This window comes from Cryptomeria japonica, chromosome 10 (assembly GCF_030272615.1).
Source record: "Cryptomeria japonica chromosome 10, Sugi_1.0, whole genome shotgun sequence".
Taxonomy (NCBI): Eukaryota; Viridiplantae; Streptophyta; class Pinopsida; order Cupressales; family Cupressaceae; genus Cryptomeria; species Cryptomeria japonica.
This window is the reverse complement of record NC_081414.1, coordinates 604,289-624,269: the sequence shown is the minus strand read 5'-3', so window position 1 is coordinate 624,269 and position 19,981 is coordinate 604,289. Positions and strand designations below refer to the sequence as shown.

The 19,981-nt window shown below is 37.7% G+C and overlaps 1 protein-coding gene across 2 annotated transcripts in view; it reads right to left on the bottom strand.

The window, feature by feature from the left end:
* Positions 1-19,054, bottom strand: part of LOC131069424 (uncharacterized) — a 116,691-nt gene extending 97,637 nt beyond the window's left edge. Inside the window, exon 1 of one of the 2 annotated variants that reach the window (XR_009112130.2) lies at positions 18,432-19,054. Coding sequence is in view for 1 of the 2 variants with exons in the window: in XM_058004843.2 (XP_057860826.2) it covers positions 18,432-18,832 (401 nt within the window). In the remaining variant the exon portion in view is untranslated. The remainder of the gene's footprint in view (positions 1-18,431) is intronic. The other variant, XM_058004843.2, reaches the window with a different exon arrangement.
* Positions 19,055-19,981: the final 927 nt, after the last annotated feature.

Here is a 19,981-nt window from a genome sequence, read left to right as displayed (position 1 = left end):
AGTCGTATCTGGGTGTGAGGTTATAAGCACTTGATGTACATGACTGTTGAATTAATATAGGGACTGGTTCTTTAATATATCCTCATTATGTTTTGTCTATCTACTTTCTGCATTTAATCGTTTACCCGTATGTGGCAAACAATGATAGTACGAAAGTATGTAATCCACAGTGACATTTTGGGTAGTTTAGGTCTATGACTATGATGGTGGCTATCTGCAAGTACGGATATGATATATACTTGTAATTTTGATTAATATTAATATAAATGAGTGCAGCCCCTCTACTGCTTTTGAATGATCAAAAAAATGTATATAAAAAAATTGAAATATTTCATCATAAAACATTTTAATGTTTTATAATATAGCATTTTAAATTTTATAATAACATTAATTAATATAAGTTAAATAATTACATTATTTTAAAAAATTATAAAAAATTAAGTTTAAAACATAAAATTCTAAAAATATATTACAAAATAAAAATAAAAATTTCACCCACAAAAACTAGAAAAAAATGTCAATTTAAAATTTAATTATAAAAAATATATATAACAATATAAATAAAAATTTGTTTGAATAGTTTGAATGGTCAAACTCTACAATAAGATGGCCCCATCTGTTGCAAGGTGTGCACCCTTGGTCTCCTTGTGTTGTGCAACGCAACGCTTGGGTTCGCGACATGGATTAACCGCCTCTCGTGGATTCATTAAGTCTCGCAATTGTATCTAGCATTAACAGGTTGTTGGTTGAAAATTTTGTACACCTCAACAGCTATAAAAATTGTCGATTTCAGCCACAACATGTGAGTAAATACTCTCCTAATTCTAAGGGAAGGCTCCCCCTATCTAAACTAATTTAACATGAATGGGATAACGGTTTTCCTTCTTCTTTAAAGAAAAACTATATTCTTTCCTCTTCACATAAAAGAATAGCAATTAAAAGCAAATATCAGTAATAACTTGTATCATAAAATGAAAAAGAGGAAATGAAGTTTCTTGAAAAATCCAAAGATTTTCGTCACTTCCTCCGGGACGGGAAAACAATATCAAGGTCAAAGTCTTGAATATCTGCGATCCTATCAACCTTTTGTAATAATAACTTTCAGAACCAAATGCAATACACAACAGCACAAAGTCTACAAATAGAATGCTCTCTAAAACTAATCTATATGAAAATTTATCACAAACACAAAGTCTTGAGATACCTCTCAACTCTAATTGTAATTCTTAAACTAATTCCACTCCCACTAGCTGCAACACAAAGTCTGCAATTAGATGAAATGAAGCTCTCTTTAGCAGCCTTATACAATCTTCAAAGTAAACACAAAGTTATACCCCAAAATGACATAAGAACACAAATGGACAAAGCAAGACTTCAAAACAAAGTCTGAAATTACTCACTTCTTTTGTATTACTCAAAGATGGCAAATTTACAACTATAAAGCTTAAAGTCTTTATGAGTAGAAGATCCTGTAGAGTTTTCTTGCTTTCCAAAAAGATAAAAGATACAATAGACCCCCTCAAGTATTTATAGGAGAGGAGTCTTGAGAAAAAGAAGGGAGGATTCCAATTAACTTGGACCTTTTCAACAACTAACTATGACTTATTCAAAATTACAAGTCCTATTCTAAATTGACTTGTAATCAGCTTACTTGTATTTACAAAAATGCAAGTGATCAACTCAAAATTACAGAAGTGTTTCTACAAGTAAACTTGTCAAAAGAAAAACTACGATCATGAAATTACAATTCTGAAATATAAATTAAGTGTTGAAAACACTTATACGGTAGCATGTCTGGCCATGTATTCTTCAAACCTCTGGATAATTCCTTGTAGGTCATCAGGATTTGGCTCATGGGTGTTCTTAGCAACAATCATTGTTTTGACAATGGTATCACTGTAACTAAGAATCGCAGAATCATGCTTCTCAAGAGTAGCCTGGATTTCCTCCAAAAAAAATTGGTACTTCGCCAAGGTTTGGATTAATGCAACTGAAAATTGTTCATCCTGACATTCCTGTTGAATCTTCCTTCTCAAATCTGAAAGAACATCTTCTTTTGGCAACAACTCCACATTCTGATATACAATTTTACAAGAAACTTTCTCACAATGAAAAACAATATCTTGCAACACTTCCATGCGCAATCCCAAAGTATCATCAATTTCTTCAATAAGTGATTTCAGGACAACGGATTTATTTTCTACAAGTTCTCCAAATTCTAGATACATGGTTCTAGTAGGAAGGATGCCATTCCCTTGTAAAACTTTCAGCTTTTCCTGTGGCATCTTGTGCCAAACTTTCAAGCTACTTTCAACCTTCTCCAAATTTTGTTTGAACATTGCAAAAGTCTGATTCAACTACTCTTTGATCATTTCCAGCTCGACCATCGACTTGAAAACCTCCTCCAAGACTCGAACACATAGATCAATAATTTGATCTACCAAAGAATCTAGTGCTTGCGCTTTCTAAGCAGCTCTTTCAATTTCCTGAACTGATTCGTTGGTATTGAAAGAAGTCGAAGGATTGGTCCCTTCTTCAGAAGACTTGGTGATCTTCTGAATAACTGAAATGAGTTGCAAATTCTCTTCCTCCGGCTTGTCTTTCTTCGTTAGGAGTTCATCGTATCATTGCACCAATGAAGTCACTGAATGATGAGCATCATGCATGAAAACTGCATGTGTTTGTTTACCAAGCTCCACCTTGGTGATTTTGTAGTCAGAAGCTTGCATCTCTTCATGTGGCTTATCTACCATTGGTTCAACGATCTCTGCAACTTTCATCTTGTTGCTGTCAGCTGTCACTCTCAAAATTGTTTTAGCTTTTTTAGCAACCTTGGGTTTAATTTGTTTGAGTTGCTGAAAATCTATGATGTCAGGAGAAATCTCTTGCTTCTTTCTCTTACGAGTGAAAGAGCTTAGTCGTGCAGGTAAGGCCATTGAATTTGCCTAAGAAGCAGCTGGAGGTAGGGAAGAAGCAGTTTCTATTTGAACTATAGTGGTCACCCTGGGAGAGGTTTCTATCTGAACAGCAACCATGGCCCATTCAGTCACTGGAGGATGTGATGCCTGCAACATGAATTTGTCAAAACCAGAAGTAGAAGTATCAATCTCCGATAATGACAAGCCAGGCAAAGAGACATGGGTACGGTTATCCTCAAAGATATTTTGCAAATCTTCCTATGTGTGATCAAGAGATGGTTTTGTTGCCGAAATTGGAATGACACTCTCTGCATTCATACTTAATGGAACGGGATCAATGTGGATGGTGGAGAAAGAATCCACATATGTCTCAAAAGGAGACATAGGCAAATCCAAAGGGATTTGAGAAGGAACTTCAAGAGGTGACTCCGAGGTTGTGGACATAGGAGCATCATCTTCTTGTTGCTCTTCTTCTGGATCTTCAAGAGCAATGACAGGAATATGAAGCTGTGGTTTCTCTATCCCTTTCACTGTCACTTCTTCGGGAGGAATCACCATTGCTTCGCTAACTTTCAGCTTGATCCTTGTAGTAGAAGAGGAACCACCTTCCTTGTTATCAACTCTAATTTCAGACTTGCGTCCGATAGACCCTGTAGAATCATCTTCTTTTCCAATCTTGATTTTGATGAGTCTAACGCCATTGCTTTTGAGCAGAGCATTGGTGTTAGCTAAGACAGGCTAAAATCTATCAAGAATGGAAGTACATTCCTTCTGTGACCATTGAATCGATGGAAGTGGTGCTTCCTCGACTCTTTTTTCAACATACTCGGAATCGAGTACATTCCCATCATCAACCATTCCTTCAGGAATGCTAGCAAGGTTCAAATCAACAATTTGCTCAAGTGTGAGCCTGCAATAGTCCATCCTACGGATCTCCTCTTCTGTGCGAAGATCAATCCAGAAGTCCTCTATGCGATGCACATGGATAAAGGATCTTTTAATCCTTTCCTTCATGCCCCTCTAATCAAAATCTGCTCTCGGTTTGAACCTTTTGAGTTTGATCTCCTGCATCTCAATCTCCATTGCTCTAGCCTTCGTGTGTAGTGTCCCCTAGTTAGTTATGCCTTAAGATTTAACCCAAATTTACCCAAATCTAAAATAAATAAGTTAAGTTATGGAAAATACCTCTGTTTACTGTTTTCCTGCATAAAAACCAGAGAAGATATATATAAAACAATACTTATTAAAACTAGAACACATACTAAAAAGTATATTGAGAGTTGTACATCTTAATGTATTAATTACCATTAGTGTGAGATCTATTAGACAAATTAAGATTGTTATATTTGTTAGGTACAATCTGATTTGTTAGATAAAGTCAGATTATAGATTAGTTGCTCTTCTTAATATCCAATTCTTAATTACACTAGGGCAGGCTAGTTGGATAGGGTGTCCAAGAAACCATCCCTCCTAGGCCCAAGGGCAGAATACCATATCCCCCTTGGCTCCATATGGCAGGTGCTAGACATCCATCATGGAGTGGCGTACCCAGCGAGGTGTTCTATTGCCGTTCCCCCTCATCACAACCACCATCTCTCCTTAAGCCCAAGAGCAGATGCTTCACCCCTCTTGGCTCCATGTGGCAGGTGTTAGGCATCCATCATGGAGTAACGTACTTAAGAAAGAGTCCCCCGCATTCAATGAACCTTTGCGATATTATTATTCAATTCATCTTATTCACTTATACCTGATATAGTTACCACATTATATTATATTAGTGCCTTATGTTAGATTGTCATTAATGCATTTTTTTTAATGCTACTTTGCATCAGTATTAATCATTTATTATTATATTTATTATATTATGCCTTTCATTATTAGCATTGTATGATTTAATAGTATTACAATAGTTTGTACAGACTGAATTTGATTTGTCTTTTATATACACTTAGATTCATGCATCGATTGAATATATGTTGGATCTAACAGTATTGCCATTTTAATGTTGTTTAAATAACTGTATGTTATTTGCCCTTTTAACTTTATATTTGATTGATGTTATCAATCTAATTAATACTGTCACAATGATTTATATCCAGAAATATTTATATAAGATTTTAGCATATATATAAAATATTGGCTAACATATTTAATGTTAAATCGGAGGGTCGTAGATATTCTGAGTTCAAACCTGTCACTGCTCGTATTATTCTTTTTATCTACCGGCAGACCCAATCCTTATTCTTTCTTCTTTGCTGGCAAACTGGAGAGATTATCTTCGTATTTTTTCCTATTTTCTTGTTCCATGTGTTCTTATTAAATATCCCCTCCTCAATGGGCAAACGGTCATACCCTTTTCAAACAATTGCTGCCTTTGATAAATTATTTTTAATTCAAAACCTTTCAGTTGCTTCCCCGAAAAACTCTTACTTTAATTTAATTTTTTATTAAATTCATTTGTTTTATGAATCGCTGTTATCTTTATTAACTCTTGATTGTTTAAAATGATTTTCATAGGGCTGCGATGTTTGTGATAGAGAAATACACGGTTAGTTAAAGAAATTCCCCAAGCCTTAATAAAATCTAACAAAGTCAGACAAGAGAGATCTCTTGTCAGAAATTGTCTCCTCTAAGTGCTGGGGTTCCCTTGTGAAAGTTACGGCTGGCAGCACAAGGAAATAAGGCACCAATTAATATCAATCTTTTAATTTGAAAATATATATATATATATATATCATATTCTATTTATTATTATATAGATTTTTGTATTTTATTTTATTAATATATATATTTTAATATTTTAATTTATTATTATATACCATAGAAAGGGACATTTCATCGTGGATGTCATGAGAGAATATTGACCAATCTGCAATGGGTTATTAGAAGATATCCCCATCCCAACCTTATGTCAAACTGATTGTTGTGCATGAATTGCCATGAGTTGTCTTCCCAATTCCATAAGAATGATTTTGTCGGTTGGATATCTTGGAAGCATGTATGGCTGCCCACTATAGCATCCAACTCTCAAATAAGTAAATGTTGGGAATTGAAATAAAAGACACCCATACTCATTATCTTTCTCCCATGCAGCATTTGACACTCTTTTGTTCCTCAATGTTCTGTCAAATAGACACATGTAGTGGCCATAGAAAGCATCCTGGACTCTCCTGTAATGCAATTTGCTAGGTCTCAAAGGCAACTGATCATAGTAATCCCACATAGGCACAAGCGAGCGATCACCCTTGGTAGAAAGACCGGGAAAGTGTCTGAGTGATGCTACTATACATACAAAGTATGAGTTCATGTAGAACGTCAAAGTGGTGGTAACTCTGGCAAGCTGCTCACACATAGCATCACTAATGATTTCACCCCAAAAGATGTGTTGAGACTGTCTGATAAGTACGATGAACTAATACATCCATGGTTCAAAGACATTTGAATGCTCTAAACCCATGATTCTACTCAAAAGGGAAATTGTATCACCAATCTCTTCTTTGAAATCACAGCGAAACAACTTAGCCCAGCGGGTAAGACAAGTTCTAGGTTCTGTTGACGTGTATTTTGTACACAATCATACACAGAATAAAATACCCAAGGGTACCTTATCCTCTCTTGAATAAAATCTCTAACTGCAGAAGATATCGCAAGAAGGATCAGTTAGGGTGACTTCAATGTTCTTTTAAGTAGGGTCTCTACGTGTGGATAAGCACCAGTGGTCGTTGTGATTGCTGTGTCATCGAGGGGCCTTACGTTTCCGAAGCAGAATTTCCTAAACTAAACGAATTCTCAAAAAAGATCAAAAGAGTAGGGCTTGCAAGAGATCTGGTCTAATCTAACCCTAAGAATGACTCAATGTGGACGAGACTTGGCAAGATTCTACCAACTTCAATATTGCCATAAAATAACAACTCAATTGAAATTGATGCGATCTTCTAAGGTAACAAATGATTTTCAATTCACCAAGGATCATAGACACTACCACAAAGGCACATATCCAAGATACAACAATGATTGAAGGTTTGAGTGATTCAAGTTTATCCAGTTGACCACGCAAGGCGTTCCTACAATCAGCAAGAAGCTAGTGGTTTGGAATATGAATCTCACCAAAGATCAAGCCCAACACTTAGTCCTTCAAACTTAAATCCTACTTTGACTGAGAATGATTCAAGAAAGTAAACAACCATGAAGATAACCATAAGAATTGCAATAAAACACCATAGCTTCAATATTTTATTGATCTCAAAGCCATCATGAACAACAATTGTTTGAAATTCCTTCTTCAAAGCTCAATCTTGCTACAAAATACTTGCTTCTATCAAATTGCTAATCTCTAATCACTAATGCTGATATCTAATGACAAAATGAAAAGGAATGAGGGTATATATAGCATCCTCAATTACAATGAACGGTCCAGATCAAAAGAAGATCAATGGCCAAGATTATGGCACCTAAACCCTAATTAGGGTTTATTACAAATAGCCCCCTTTTTACTGAACAATATTAAATGCATAGCCAAATATTAAATTTGGCATGAAAATCTAGGAGACATAGACCAATGACAATTAAGATGCCACAACATCTATAACAACCTCTCATCTAGAATCTTATTCCCTTTCCAATGCTCCTTTTTAGCATATGCAATGAATCTAGACACGATTCCTTCAATCTCAGCAATTGGAATCTCGAGAAGATTCTTCATTCGTTCCTCCAAGTGGATGACCTGATCGAAAGCCCTGAGAAGAGCAACGTCCCATCCAGGTTCAAGTTCTTTGATCTTCTCAATCAAGAGCATGGTGGCAAACATCTGATCCCGTTGCTCATTTGTAATAACATTCTCATCTTTGCAAAAGATGACCTTGACTCTATCTTCTAATTCTTGCAAATCCACATCTGTCTCAACTGCAATCCTCCTGCCAAGAATAGCACATAATACTTCGAACACTTTGTCCTGGATCGGATGGATAATCTCTTCAGCTTGATTGCATTTGTTACTGATGTCCTCAAAAAGAACTTCCTTCATCTGGAGTAAAGTTGACCATTGGAGTAAACTATGAGGTCCTCCATCCATTATCTTTTCTTGTGCTAGGACCTTCCTTGATGTTTGTCTGATTACTTGCAAGACAGGAATGATAACATCCTTAGTATGAGCAAAAGCAGCTACAGTTATCATTAGGTTGTGGATGACCTCAAGAACTTGAATAGCTCGGTGAATGGTCTGCATCATCCTTGTTGCAAATTCAATAGCAACTGTATGGGATTTGTCAATCCAAGAGCTCATAAGCTGAACCAAACTCCTGACTCTCTCTGCCTCGCCAACTGATTCAAGGGGACGTGCCTGTGTAGGAGATACTGCTGGATCCTGACGTCTCAAAGGCTGATTGAGATGGCTAAAGTAGCCCCTCCAAGCACTGACCTCTTGCTCAAGCTTCCTATTCTTTTCCATTTCTTCTCTAAGCTTGTCCTTAAGTGCCTCAAATGAATCAGTGGCATCATCCAACGTCTGCTCGGCTGTGAGTGGACCAAGCTCAAATGTCTCTACATCATATTCCTCTGCGAGGATCTCACCTTCATACTTGTCCACTGCTGGTGTAGCTATCTGTAATTTCCTGGATCCTGTCTCATCTCTGATCATCTTGGACATCCTAGTAGCCTTCCTCTTCTCTGTCATTTCTTGGGAATTTCCAACAAGGCTCTCTAAATCAATCACATTATCTTCGTCCTCGATCACAATCACCCTTGTTAGTCTCTCCTTTAACCAATCTCGAATGGCAGATCTTGTTTCTCTAACCTGTATCTCATTAGGCAATGTTTCTTCTTCTCTGAGAGGAGATGTTACTTCATTATCTTCCTTATCTTCATGTAGCTCATTAGCTTGGAGAGACCCACTTGGTGACCTTCGAGGTGCCTGTCCTTCTTTATTGTTCTGTACCATTGATTCCATAGACTCTTCTATCTCAAGTGTCCTCTTCTCAAGTCGAGAAGATGTGCCAGATGAACGATCTCGGTTGGCCTCTTGCTTCTTCTTGGAAGATTCTCTTTTCTCAGGTCTCTCTTTCCTCTTCGAGCCTCTTGGAGGGGGATTGCCCTCACTTACACTTCGAAGGTTGCCTTCGCTTGTATTTCTGGGATTAGGATTACCCTCACTTACACTTGCTCCTCCTTCAACTGGTCTTTCTTCCAAAGTGAAAGTCATAGATATGCCTTGCTCTCTCAACTTCTGATGCTGCACATCAACCCATCTGCGAGTACAAGACAAGACTGGAGCCATCAAAGCATCTAGATCCACAACCTCGGGTTCATTCCAATCTAGCCTCACTGATTTGCTTTCTCGATCATAAGATGACTGGAGATGTCTGCCACTGTCCTGAGCTTGGTCGGCCACTCTGTAAATTTTGCATTTTCTGATAAAGTCTAAAGGCAATCTAGAATGCATCTTTCTTTTCACTTCAAGGTCATCCAAGAGATTCATCACAAAGTCCTCTATTTGAAACTCATGCTTATATTTTCTTCCAACTGTCTCCTCTATATACCCATATGGATCAAAGCTCTCTCTCAAGGCAAAGAATGAAAATGAATATAAAGCTAACTCTTTCTCTGCATCATCCATAGCTAGAGCATTAGGACATACCTCAACTGAATTCCCTAATATGATAGGCACAGGAACTCCATTTCCATGTCTGTGTCTGAATGCTTTCACATAAGCTGCCAACTGTCTTGTTACCTCAAGTAACACTATTCTGTCTGTCGGATATCTTGGCAACATGTAGGGAGGTGAAGGACATCCATGAACTCTAATATATGTAAATTTCTGGAATTGGATAAACCATGCACCGTACCTCTTTACAAGTTCTTGTGCATCCTGAGATAGCCGGTTGTGAATCCCGCCTTGCAATGTCCTGGTGATGTTCATCGTGAAGGTATCATTGACTAACTTGTAGTTACTTCCTGGCGGATGATGCAAGTGAACATAGGAATCACAAACTCTGACTTCCCCGGGCCCTCTTCCGATCACTCCTCTGTGAGGTAGTCCTGCATACTCAAAGCTCCTGATCAAGGCATATATGATGTATGAACTCATGTGGAAAGACTTGGTAGCCTTCAATCTCCTTAACTGTACGTCCAAGCAATGGCTAATCATTCTAGCCCAATGGATTGTTCCTTTTCCCTGAACTATCACTTGGATGAAGTAGAACATCCACTTCTCAAAATAGAAGGCTTGAGGAGCCCCTGTAACTCGGTTGAGTAATGTTATCAAATCTCTGTACTCCTCCTGGAAGTCGATCCTATGTGGTGTGTTCGGAATCTTGCTCAAGCGAGGACGACTCTTGAGTAACCAATTCTTATTGATGATGCTTAGGCAAGTGTCTGGATCATCTTCGTACATGGACCTGGCTCCTTCTAAGCTTTTATAAATCATATCTTTATGTTCTGGCAAGTGAAGAGCTTCACTGATAGCTTCCTCTGAAAGATAAGCAAAAGTGTCTCCTTCCTTGGACACTATCGATCTGGACTGTGGATCATAATGGCGAGCACAGCCGGCCGCCTTAATGATGCCACTTTCAATTATCCTCCTTGCGACAGGTGACGGCTTGCCAATGTAAGGGACCTCTCGAAACTTCTTCACACTGAAGTTTCCCAGGTTGGTATCTCCAATGTTGCTCCACTTAGACACAATCTTGGTTTCCAATTCTTCGTTCTTTTGATCTTCCTTCATGAGGGTTGGACGACTGGTGGATGCTCCCGCCTTTGGAGTCGCCATTGTAACACCTACACAACATTTCATAATAAGAAATAGATTTTGCAATGCATAAACATAAATTAGATTAAAGATTGAATTTAGGAAACTTCATGATAAGTCCTTGAGTTATCATTTCCTAAATACGATTGAGCTACTGAAAATTCAAAAATTCAAAATTTAGATTAAGACTATGACGATCAAAATTCAAAATTTAGACAAAAGAAGACTTCGCCATACCTCACTTGAGAGCTAACTCTAAAAAGATGCAAAAATATGAAATTCGCCTAGGCAAAAAACGAAATTTGAAGTCTTCAACGTGATCCTCCTTTAGCAAAGGCGCCTTTCTTGTCAATTCCACCACCCTTGGGGTCTCCAACGTGATGATAGAGAATTCGCTCCACTTGCAACAAAATTCGCACTCCTTTCTTGATGATATTTCGCACTTTCTCCTATTGCTCTCCAAAATCGCATGCAACAATGATTGAATGATGATTTGAAATGAGATATCATACCTCCCCTTTATAGGCGCTTACATCTTCAATTTCCCCTGGGCCGACTTTTGAAAATAGGCAAACAATAAATAAACTTTAAATAAAAATGGAGGCCGACTTTGTAAAAATAAAAATAAAACCCAAGCGCACTCCTCTTTTTATTTAAATTAATAATTAATTAATTAAATGCCTTGTAATTAATAGCTTCGATTTTTAAAAGGCAAAATTAATTATTAAATGCCTTGTGCGCACCCATTAAATGCCAATTTTAATTAAAAATATCAAGGTTTATCGAAATTTAGCATTTAATGCAATTCAAAATTTATTGGCGCCAAACACGTGAGAGATGTCAAGGATACAAACCATATCGCTCTGGTCCCTGGGAGAGGGACAGGAGCGATCTAGCATTTTGCTCTTGAATTTCTCCCCTTTTACGTTCAAAACCACTTCCCCTACGTTGAAACTGGCATCTTCATTGGGAATCTTGAATTTGATCGATTCGATGTTGTAGATGAATGCCTCTTAAGATCATTATCGCCCTGGTCCCTTGGTGAGGGACAAGAGCGAACTTTGCATTTACTCCTTGGTCTTCGCCTCTCTAATCACCAATTTGCATCACAAGGCAAGTAACAATTTTATCCTTTCATTCCACGCGTACTTTACTTGTCCTTTACAAGGCAAATTTGATATTCAAGTGAATATCGCCCTGGTCCCTTGGTGAGGGACAGGAGCAAACTTTGAATTCTAGCTCAAATTTGTCATCTTTTCACCTTAACTCTTTGTTCATCACCTTTCAAATGACATTTCGGATCTTGTGTAACCTTGCTTTGATGTGATCTAGGAAGAAAAATGATTGATTTTATGAATATCGCCCTGGTCCTTGACTGAAGGACAGGAGCGAACTTGCTTCTTTGCTCAAGTTAGTCACTTTTTGACATTTGGTTCCTTGCTTATCATCTTCTCAAAGACATTTTCGACCTTGCGCGACCTCGCCTTGACGTGGTTTTTGAAAGAAATGACCAGTCTAGTGAATATCGCCCTGGTCCTTAACTGAAGGACAGGAGCGAACTTTAGTCTATGGTGCAAATCCTCTATCATATTGATATCAAATTGTCTTCAAGGCGTAAAATGGTGCCCTTTATTCCTTCTTGAACGTTTGAAACGAAAGTGGCCTTCAAAGTTTAAGCATATTTGACTATTTCGCTCTGGTCCCTTAGTGAGGGACAGGAGCGAACTTGGATAATTTCATCAATTTTCATGGTCCTTGCAACTTTGTTCTTCTTCGAGGCGTTCCAAACATCATTGCCACCTTGTACCTTGGCTTGGAGTGGTTTAAACTTGGAGGAGAATATTAGATAGCCTTGATTTCGCCCTGGTCCTTGACTGAGGGACAAGAGCGAACTTTCACTTATAAGCTCATTCGTGCTTTGCCAACTTTCAAATTTGTCTTCAACGGACTCATGTTCCCTTTCACTTATCTTTAACATGCGGCTTGCTCCAACTTGGTGGGAAATTTGTCTTAAGAAGAAATCACTCTGGTCCCTTGGAGAGGGACAGGAGCGCCTAGGCAAATATGGGCTTCATTTGGTATCTTGCAATCTTCAAATGATCTCCAATAGATTCGTTATGCCTCCCTTTACTTGCCTCAAACTTAAAAACTCATTTCACTTCGCCAAAAACTTGTCTTGTGGAGGAATCGCTCTGGTCCCTGAGAGAGGGACGGGAGCTATCATTAAAATTCGCCCTGGTCCCTGGCAGAGGGACAGGAGCAATTTTGCTTCTAGGGCCAATTTTCTTCTTCGAGGTACAATCAAATTATATTCAACGAGTAAAATGTACCTCCCTTGTTCTTCTCAAATCACGAAATCGTTCAAATCTTTCAAGGACAAGGCAATTTTGGATTTCAAGCTCCGGTCCTTCAGTGAGGGACAGGAGCGATTTGTCTTCATAGCATGTTTCCTTGTTTGCAAATTTCTTCAAATTATATTCAATGGACAAAAGATGTCCTCTTATACCTTTTCCAATCCAAAAATCGCCTTGGTCCTGCAAGGACAATGAAATTTTGAGAAACAAGCTCCGGTCCTTCAATGAGGGACAGGAGCGATTTTTGTCCTTGAGGGCAAAAGCTCAACTTTTATTGCAAACGGCTGAATCCTGGCATGCCATCATGTTGATTTCACCTTCCATTGCGTCCTTGACGCTCCAATTTGATCAAAATGAGGTCAAAATGGTCTAAGTAAGTCATTTCGCCCTGGTCCCTGACTGAGGGACAGGAGCGATTTGGCCTTAAACTTCAAAAAATTTGCCATTTTGAGTCTCAAAAATCTTTCAAAACCTCCAATCCGTGTTCAACTGCATCTCCTGGCGACCCTGCACAAGACAAATGAAATAAATTAATAACCAAGATGCATAAAATATCATTTTCGCCCTGGTCCCTGGCTGAGGGACAGGAGCGATTTCACTTCCATAGGCCAAAATACCAAGATCTTAAGACTTCAGTCACTTCACAAGGCAAAACTAGGCCATTTCCAATGCTCGGGCTCAATTATCAAAATTCTCAAAAATTAGCCAAAAATCACCCGGACAAAATTCACAATACCATCATTAACACTTAGGCAAAATTTGGACTTGCATTCAAAATCTGACTGAACCTAGACAAACTCATTTGACCCCCTGACAGATTCACCTTATTTCAAAATTGCATCCTACGAGAGGAAGCTCAACAATCTTCAAAATTTGGACTAGACACCGGCCTGAAAACATCAAAACGGAAACCCTAAGGCTTAACTCCAGTCCAGACGACTGACTCACTAACCCAAAACCCTAAAAGCAAAGAGAGAAACAAGCAAAACCGAGCAAAAAGAGGGGGTCCCCATTTTAATGGGGCGATGTGTGAAATGGTCACAACAGGTTCCTGAATCCACTTGTTGATATGACGCTTACATTCCTTCTCCCTCTTCATGTAGTATTCTATTGCACTTTCCTTTGAAATTTCTACATAAACAGGAGCTATGGGCATTTTGAAAATCTTTTCTATAGTTTCAGCGTCAAGACGGATAACTACCTCACCCTCATCATCCCTAACAATTTTGGTTTCCTAATCAAAGTGAGCGGCACAAGCAAGAACGAATCCCAACTCTATGGCAGCGACTGGGAAGGAAGAAGCAAGATGGAGATGACTTTCCAGCAAGCATTGCATGCTATAATCCACGGGATTTTTAACCCTTTTGAGAAAGTCTGACCTATCCACGTGCCCAATCTTTGTATCCTTAATCTCATCCAATGAAGAAGAGACTTGAGAAAGAGAGATCTCGTTCTAATACTTGTCGTATTTGTACTTCATCTTCTTTTGGGAAGACGATGCTGGCAAATCAGTCATTGAGCAAGAACTTGAACGTTGTGATGAAAATCCAGAAGTGTCAATGCAACATCACGATCTGATGAAAGAGCCATATGATCTTCTTGAAAGAGGACAAACTCAACTCTAACCCTAAAGCTTTTGAAGATGGAAGGATGGGTAGACAAGAGGTTTTAAAAACTGAACTTTTGACCAAATTCGGATCTTGGGAGACGTATTACAAGTATGAAAAGGGGAAAAACTTGTGGAAAGACATAACTGCAATCAGGTTTTTAAATCTCGACTGCAAGTAGACTTGAAATGGGAAAAAATAAGTGAATGTGTGATAAATGGTAAAAATGGGGTTTTGACATGAGGGAAAATGAAGTTTATGACCAAGGATAGTAACCATGAATAACTATGAATGGAATTTGGAAGAATCGTCTCATTTTGACCACATGTGAAATGGGAAGAACTTTACTTGTAATCAAGTTTATAAAACCCGTCTTTTCTACCAAAGGGGAAGACCAACTTCTTCAACTTACTTGCAATCGGATTTTAGAAACCCGAATGCAAGTAGATGGAAAGAATACAAAGGGGAAAAACATTACAATCTCCAAATTGCATTCAAGATTTGGCTAAAATGGGAAGAACTTATGCAAATCCGAATTCAAGCAAGAACAAGATATATACAAAGCATAAGCAAAATAGAAAAACAAAAACAAAACTGAAAATCACATACCTTGCTTGAAGAATGCCCTAGATCAAAGCAAATAGACTTAGAAGAAACCGAAATGCTCTTTAAATAGATAAGGAAGCCACCCCGTTATGATTGCAATCAGGAAACAAAATCAGTTTTGCCTTCAAATCTTTCCACAAAAAACGGCTTGGAAAGAAGATTCATGTTTGATGCCAAACACTTTACATTAATGCAAGATACAAAACGTGTCAATAATGGTGGAAAAGGAGCACCCGAAACGTGGAAAGAACCAACAAAAACGTCTTCCAAAACACCTTACATGTTTGCCCAATCTCATTTTTGGTAGAAAACGTGGCAACAAGCAATGATTCCTAACAGCATAGCATGAATGTGGAATGGATTTAGGGGAAGAATGCCACCAAAATTGGATTTGTGGGAGCAAAAATGCAGATCAGGTTCTTCCTTTCAAACTACAAGCAAATGTGCCCTCCAAAGATGTAATCGGGTTTTTAAAACCCCTTTGCAAGTTTTAAATTACATTACTTTTTCCTTCACTTGAGCAATTTCGGGTTTCTAGGAAAGAAGAGCACAAAAAGAAACAACATAAAGAGCAAAACGACTTGCAATAGGAAAATAAAACCCCCCTAACAACTAAAAGGAATAAAAACTTAAAAACTTGCAATAGGGAAATAAAATTCCAATTACAAGTAAACACAAGACATGAAAACACTTAAAAAAATTTAAAAGACTTGTAATAGGGAAATAAAACCCCTATTACAACTTAAAAGCACAAAGTAGGAACTTTTATGAGAACTTACAAGTTCTAATTAAACTTGTAATTTTAAATTCACTTGCAATTTGTCCAAAAAGTTCCTACAAACAACTTAAAAGACAAAAAGGGAAATGGAAAATAAAAAGCAAGTTACAAGTTACAAGTTTGAAATAAAGTGCACTTGTAATTGCTAGAAAAAACCCCTACAACACTAAAACATAAAGAAAACTCTATACTTGCAAAGGAAAGAAAATTTTCCATTTGCAGTCCAAAAAATAAAACCCGATTTTGAAAGAAAGACATGGCAAACGAACTCGAAACGCGATGAAATTTGAAACGCGGATCGAGGATGGACCAAAGATCAGTCCAAGTTAACCAGAAGCAAAAATTTTGCCTCAGAAAGCATGCCTTAGAGTAAGAATTTTCATTTTCGAACAAAAATTTTAAAGGGTTGTCCAACTTTGTGAATGCAAAAATACAGACAACACAGGGCAATCTTTTGGTGCAATGGCAACCGAGTTTCTAACAAGTGGTATTAGAACCTGGGTCACGGGTTTGAACCCCTCACTTGCACTGGGGGGGGATTGTTGCAAGGTGTACGCCCTTGGTCTCCTTGTGCTGTGCAGCACGATGCTTGGGTTCTCGACATGGCTTAACCGCTTCCGGTGGATTCATTAAGTCTCGCAATTGTATCGGGCATCAACAGGTCAATCTTTTGGTGCAATGGCAACAGAGCTTCTAACACCATCATGTTCCAAATGATGAATGCAAACATTGCACAAACCCTAAATTAAAAAAAATGTTGAATGCATTAATAAAAAGCAAAGTTACCATGACATAGGTACTAGTATCGGTACCGATATAAGAGACAGAGAGGGCTACCAGTATGCCATCAAATAAAAGTACAAGTGTATTAGTTTATTTCTTTTAAATTTTTTTCAACCACATATCAACACTTTTAGAAAACTTTTAGGAAATCTAATGTAATTTATGTGATACATTTGAAAAAGATATTATGGAAGTTTCTTCATTTTCAAAGGATGCTTATAGGAGACGTATAGGAGATGCAAAGAAACTTCATTTGAAGTCTCCTAATGTTTGGAGATGTATCCCTATATCTCTCCAAGACAAGCATGTGTTTTTTATTCAAGTGATGAGTACCAAGGGTCAAGGTACAAGTCTCTTGGTAACTATGATAAAAAGGAACGAAGTAGAGACAATTTGTCACTAAAAAGCCAAAAGAAATGGTTGACAAAATACATGCACAACTTTTAAGAAAACTTAGGATTCATGCCAAAATCCAAAATCTCAGAATAAATTGTGATATTTTCCCACAATATGCTACTATGGTGTTAATGACATGGTTAGAACATGCTGAGATAAAGGTTAAACATTCAAAGAAAAATTGGAATCAACTAGATAAGCAGGAGAACAGGAGTAAGTGCGGAAAAACTATATCAATTTCATTATTTGCCCATAAACATAGAGATGATAGCTCATTTAGTTGACATTATCATTGCTAGAAGCCTAGAACTATATAGTTATGGCTTAAGACATTCTGCAGATCACAATTTCTGGTAGTTGGAGTCACTATAGCTTAAATGATTAATTCAACCATTTCTATGGAGTTTCCAATCCACTAGAACAAATCATTGGCAACTGTACAATTTGTCACATCCGCATAACACATGTTTCTCCAACCACTTCACCTCGTGTGGCTCTTTAAAGCATTTAATGTTTCTTGGTACTTTGGCATGTAAATCTTTTCCGTGCATTCGACAAATCAATAAAAAAAATACTTAAGAACTTTTTTGATAAGCATACATGTGCCGTTACCAAGAAAACTATAAGCTAAATTATTGGACCATGAATAAATTTGACCAGAGGTTAAGAAATGGGATAGTGGCAAAAATTTTAGCTAACATAATAAAACTGTGGCTTTCCAACACTTTCAATGATATAATGATGACCAGATACTTGGAATTCAAAAGCTCGTATCTACAGCATAATAGTTGGAGGCCAATTCTGTAAATTTTGAAAAGGCATAACCACAATCAAGCCAACTCATCGATACCCCACAAAAAAATAATTGTACATATTAATAATTTATGAAGTTCAACAGTTAACCTTCTACATGAACAAAAGAACGTTCAGATGGAAAGAACCTATGCTAATGCTAGCGAACAATCAATAGGTAAGCCGCATCATCAAGTTGAAGCGATCAGAAGCAGTGGGAAGTTTTGATGTTTGAATATCATTAGCAACAAAATATCTATGCTTATGGAATCTGAAAAAACTGTAACTTTGTTTTTTTAATTACGAAACAATAGCTTGTTAAACAGAGGAACTAGCTTTAAAGGGGCAGGGATGGCCTTTTTAGCTCAACTAGTTGTAACCAAAACCCTAAATTAAAACCCTGACTCTACACAATTTCAACTATCAGAAATACTTTCTACGTTTCTGTTGACATACCTTTTAAGAGAACCCCTTCCAAGCGGAGGGCAACTGGAGGTCACCTGCAAACTTGTCCCTTCCCTTTCCCCGCGTTTGCTGTAAACCCCATTATTCTGATCGCTATCCTGAGCACATTGGAGAGTCTCGTAACTTCTTACGCCCGGTAAAACCGTCGATAAAGCAGGAAAGCTGTTAACTCTAAGATAGCCTTCATTTTGATTCTGATTGTCGTTGCTGCCAGTAACGGGATAGTTGGGAACAATTAACAGGTTATTTGGTTGAGGTGATTGGATGGTTGAATTTAGCTTGGTGGTAGATGGTGAAGCGTAGGAGCAACAGGATCTTCGAGGCCTGGAAAGGTGCGGGATATTTGTACAGTCTGCAAGTTGTGATTTTTTACTTCTCTTCTCAGAAGCCATTATTATTCCTATCCATGTTAATAATGATAATTCAAACAACTCCTGGTTTGAGCGGCAAATTTGTGAGCTGCATTTACCAAACTAAAAGATTAAGAGAACGTGGGTATACGAAGCTGAGACCGTTAAAATGATCCTTATGTAACCTAGATATGGATTCAAATAACGCGTGTAACATATTTTGATACCGAGGATAGATATTCTCACAAGTTATCAACTTTACAATAAAGCGTTATTCCATCTATAGTTCATCTATCGATTGAAATATTTTCATTTTCAAGTTTTCTTATAAGGATGAAGTTCTTTTGCTGTTTTGTAGATTTCAAATAAGCATTTGACACGATCCCTATTACAGAATGGAGGAATTCGGAGTTCCTAGTCATCTCAGGGCAGCTGTTCATAGGTTGTATGAAGAGGTCAAAGTTAAAATCAGAATTTTGGCAAGCATCTCAAAAAGTTTTAGGAGTGACATTGGGGTCGAGTAGGGTTGCCCTCTATCTCCTACACTTTTTGGTTTATACATTGACAAACTCGAAGATTGGTTAAACTTACAAAATGGGGATGGTGTTCACTTGGGCAAGTTTGTCATAAGACTCCTTTTATATGCAAATGACCTTATCATTATTGCTAAGTTTGTTATTGGTTTACAGGAACACCTACTCTCCCTTGACCAATTTTGTAGAATTGTGAGGATGCAAGTTAACATCAGCAAAATAAAAGTGATGATTTTCTCTACCAAAAGAAAACATGACCAGCATGTGTTCCATTTTGAAGGTAATACTCTTTAAGAAGTAACAGATTACAAGTACCTTGGTATTGACTTCAACAAAAACTTAAGCTGGGAAGGGTGCAGAAACAAGAGAGTTTTGGGAGGGTGGAAAATTTTCTATACCTCTCAGAATAGGTGTAGAGAGGCTGAGTTATGGGACTGGAAGACCTTTCAAACTCTTTTTGGTCTTTTAGTGCTTCTGGTTGTCCTTTATGGTTGTGAAGTGTGGGGTAGCAATACATCTATCTTGCAATGGAAACAAATTGAGAAAATTCAAAAATGTTTGATTACAAACAAGTTCAAGCGTAAAAATTCAATATCTTATGACATTGTGTTGAGTGAAGTGGGGGCAGCACCCATTGAGGCTATTGCTATGACGAGAC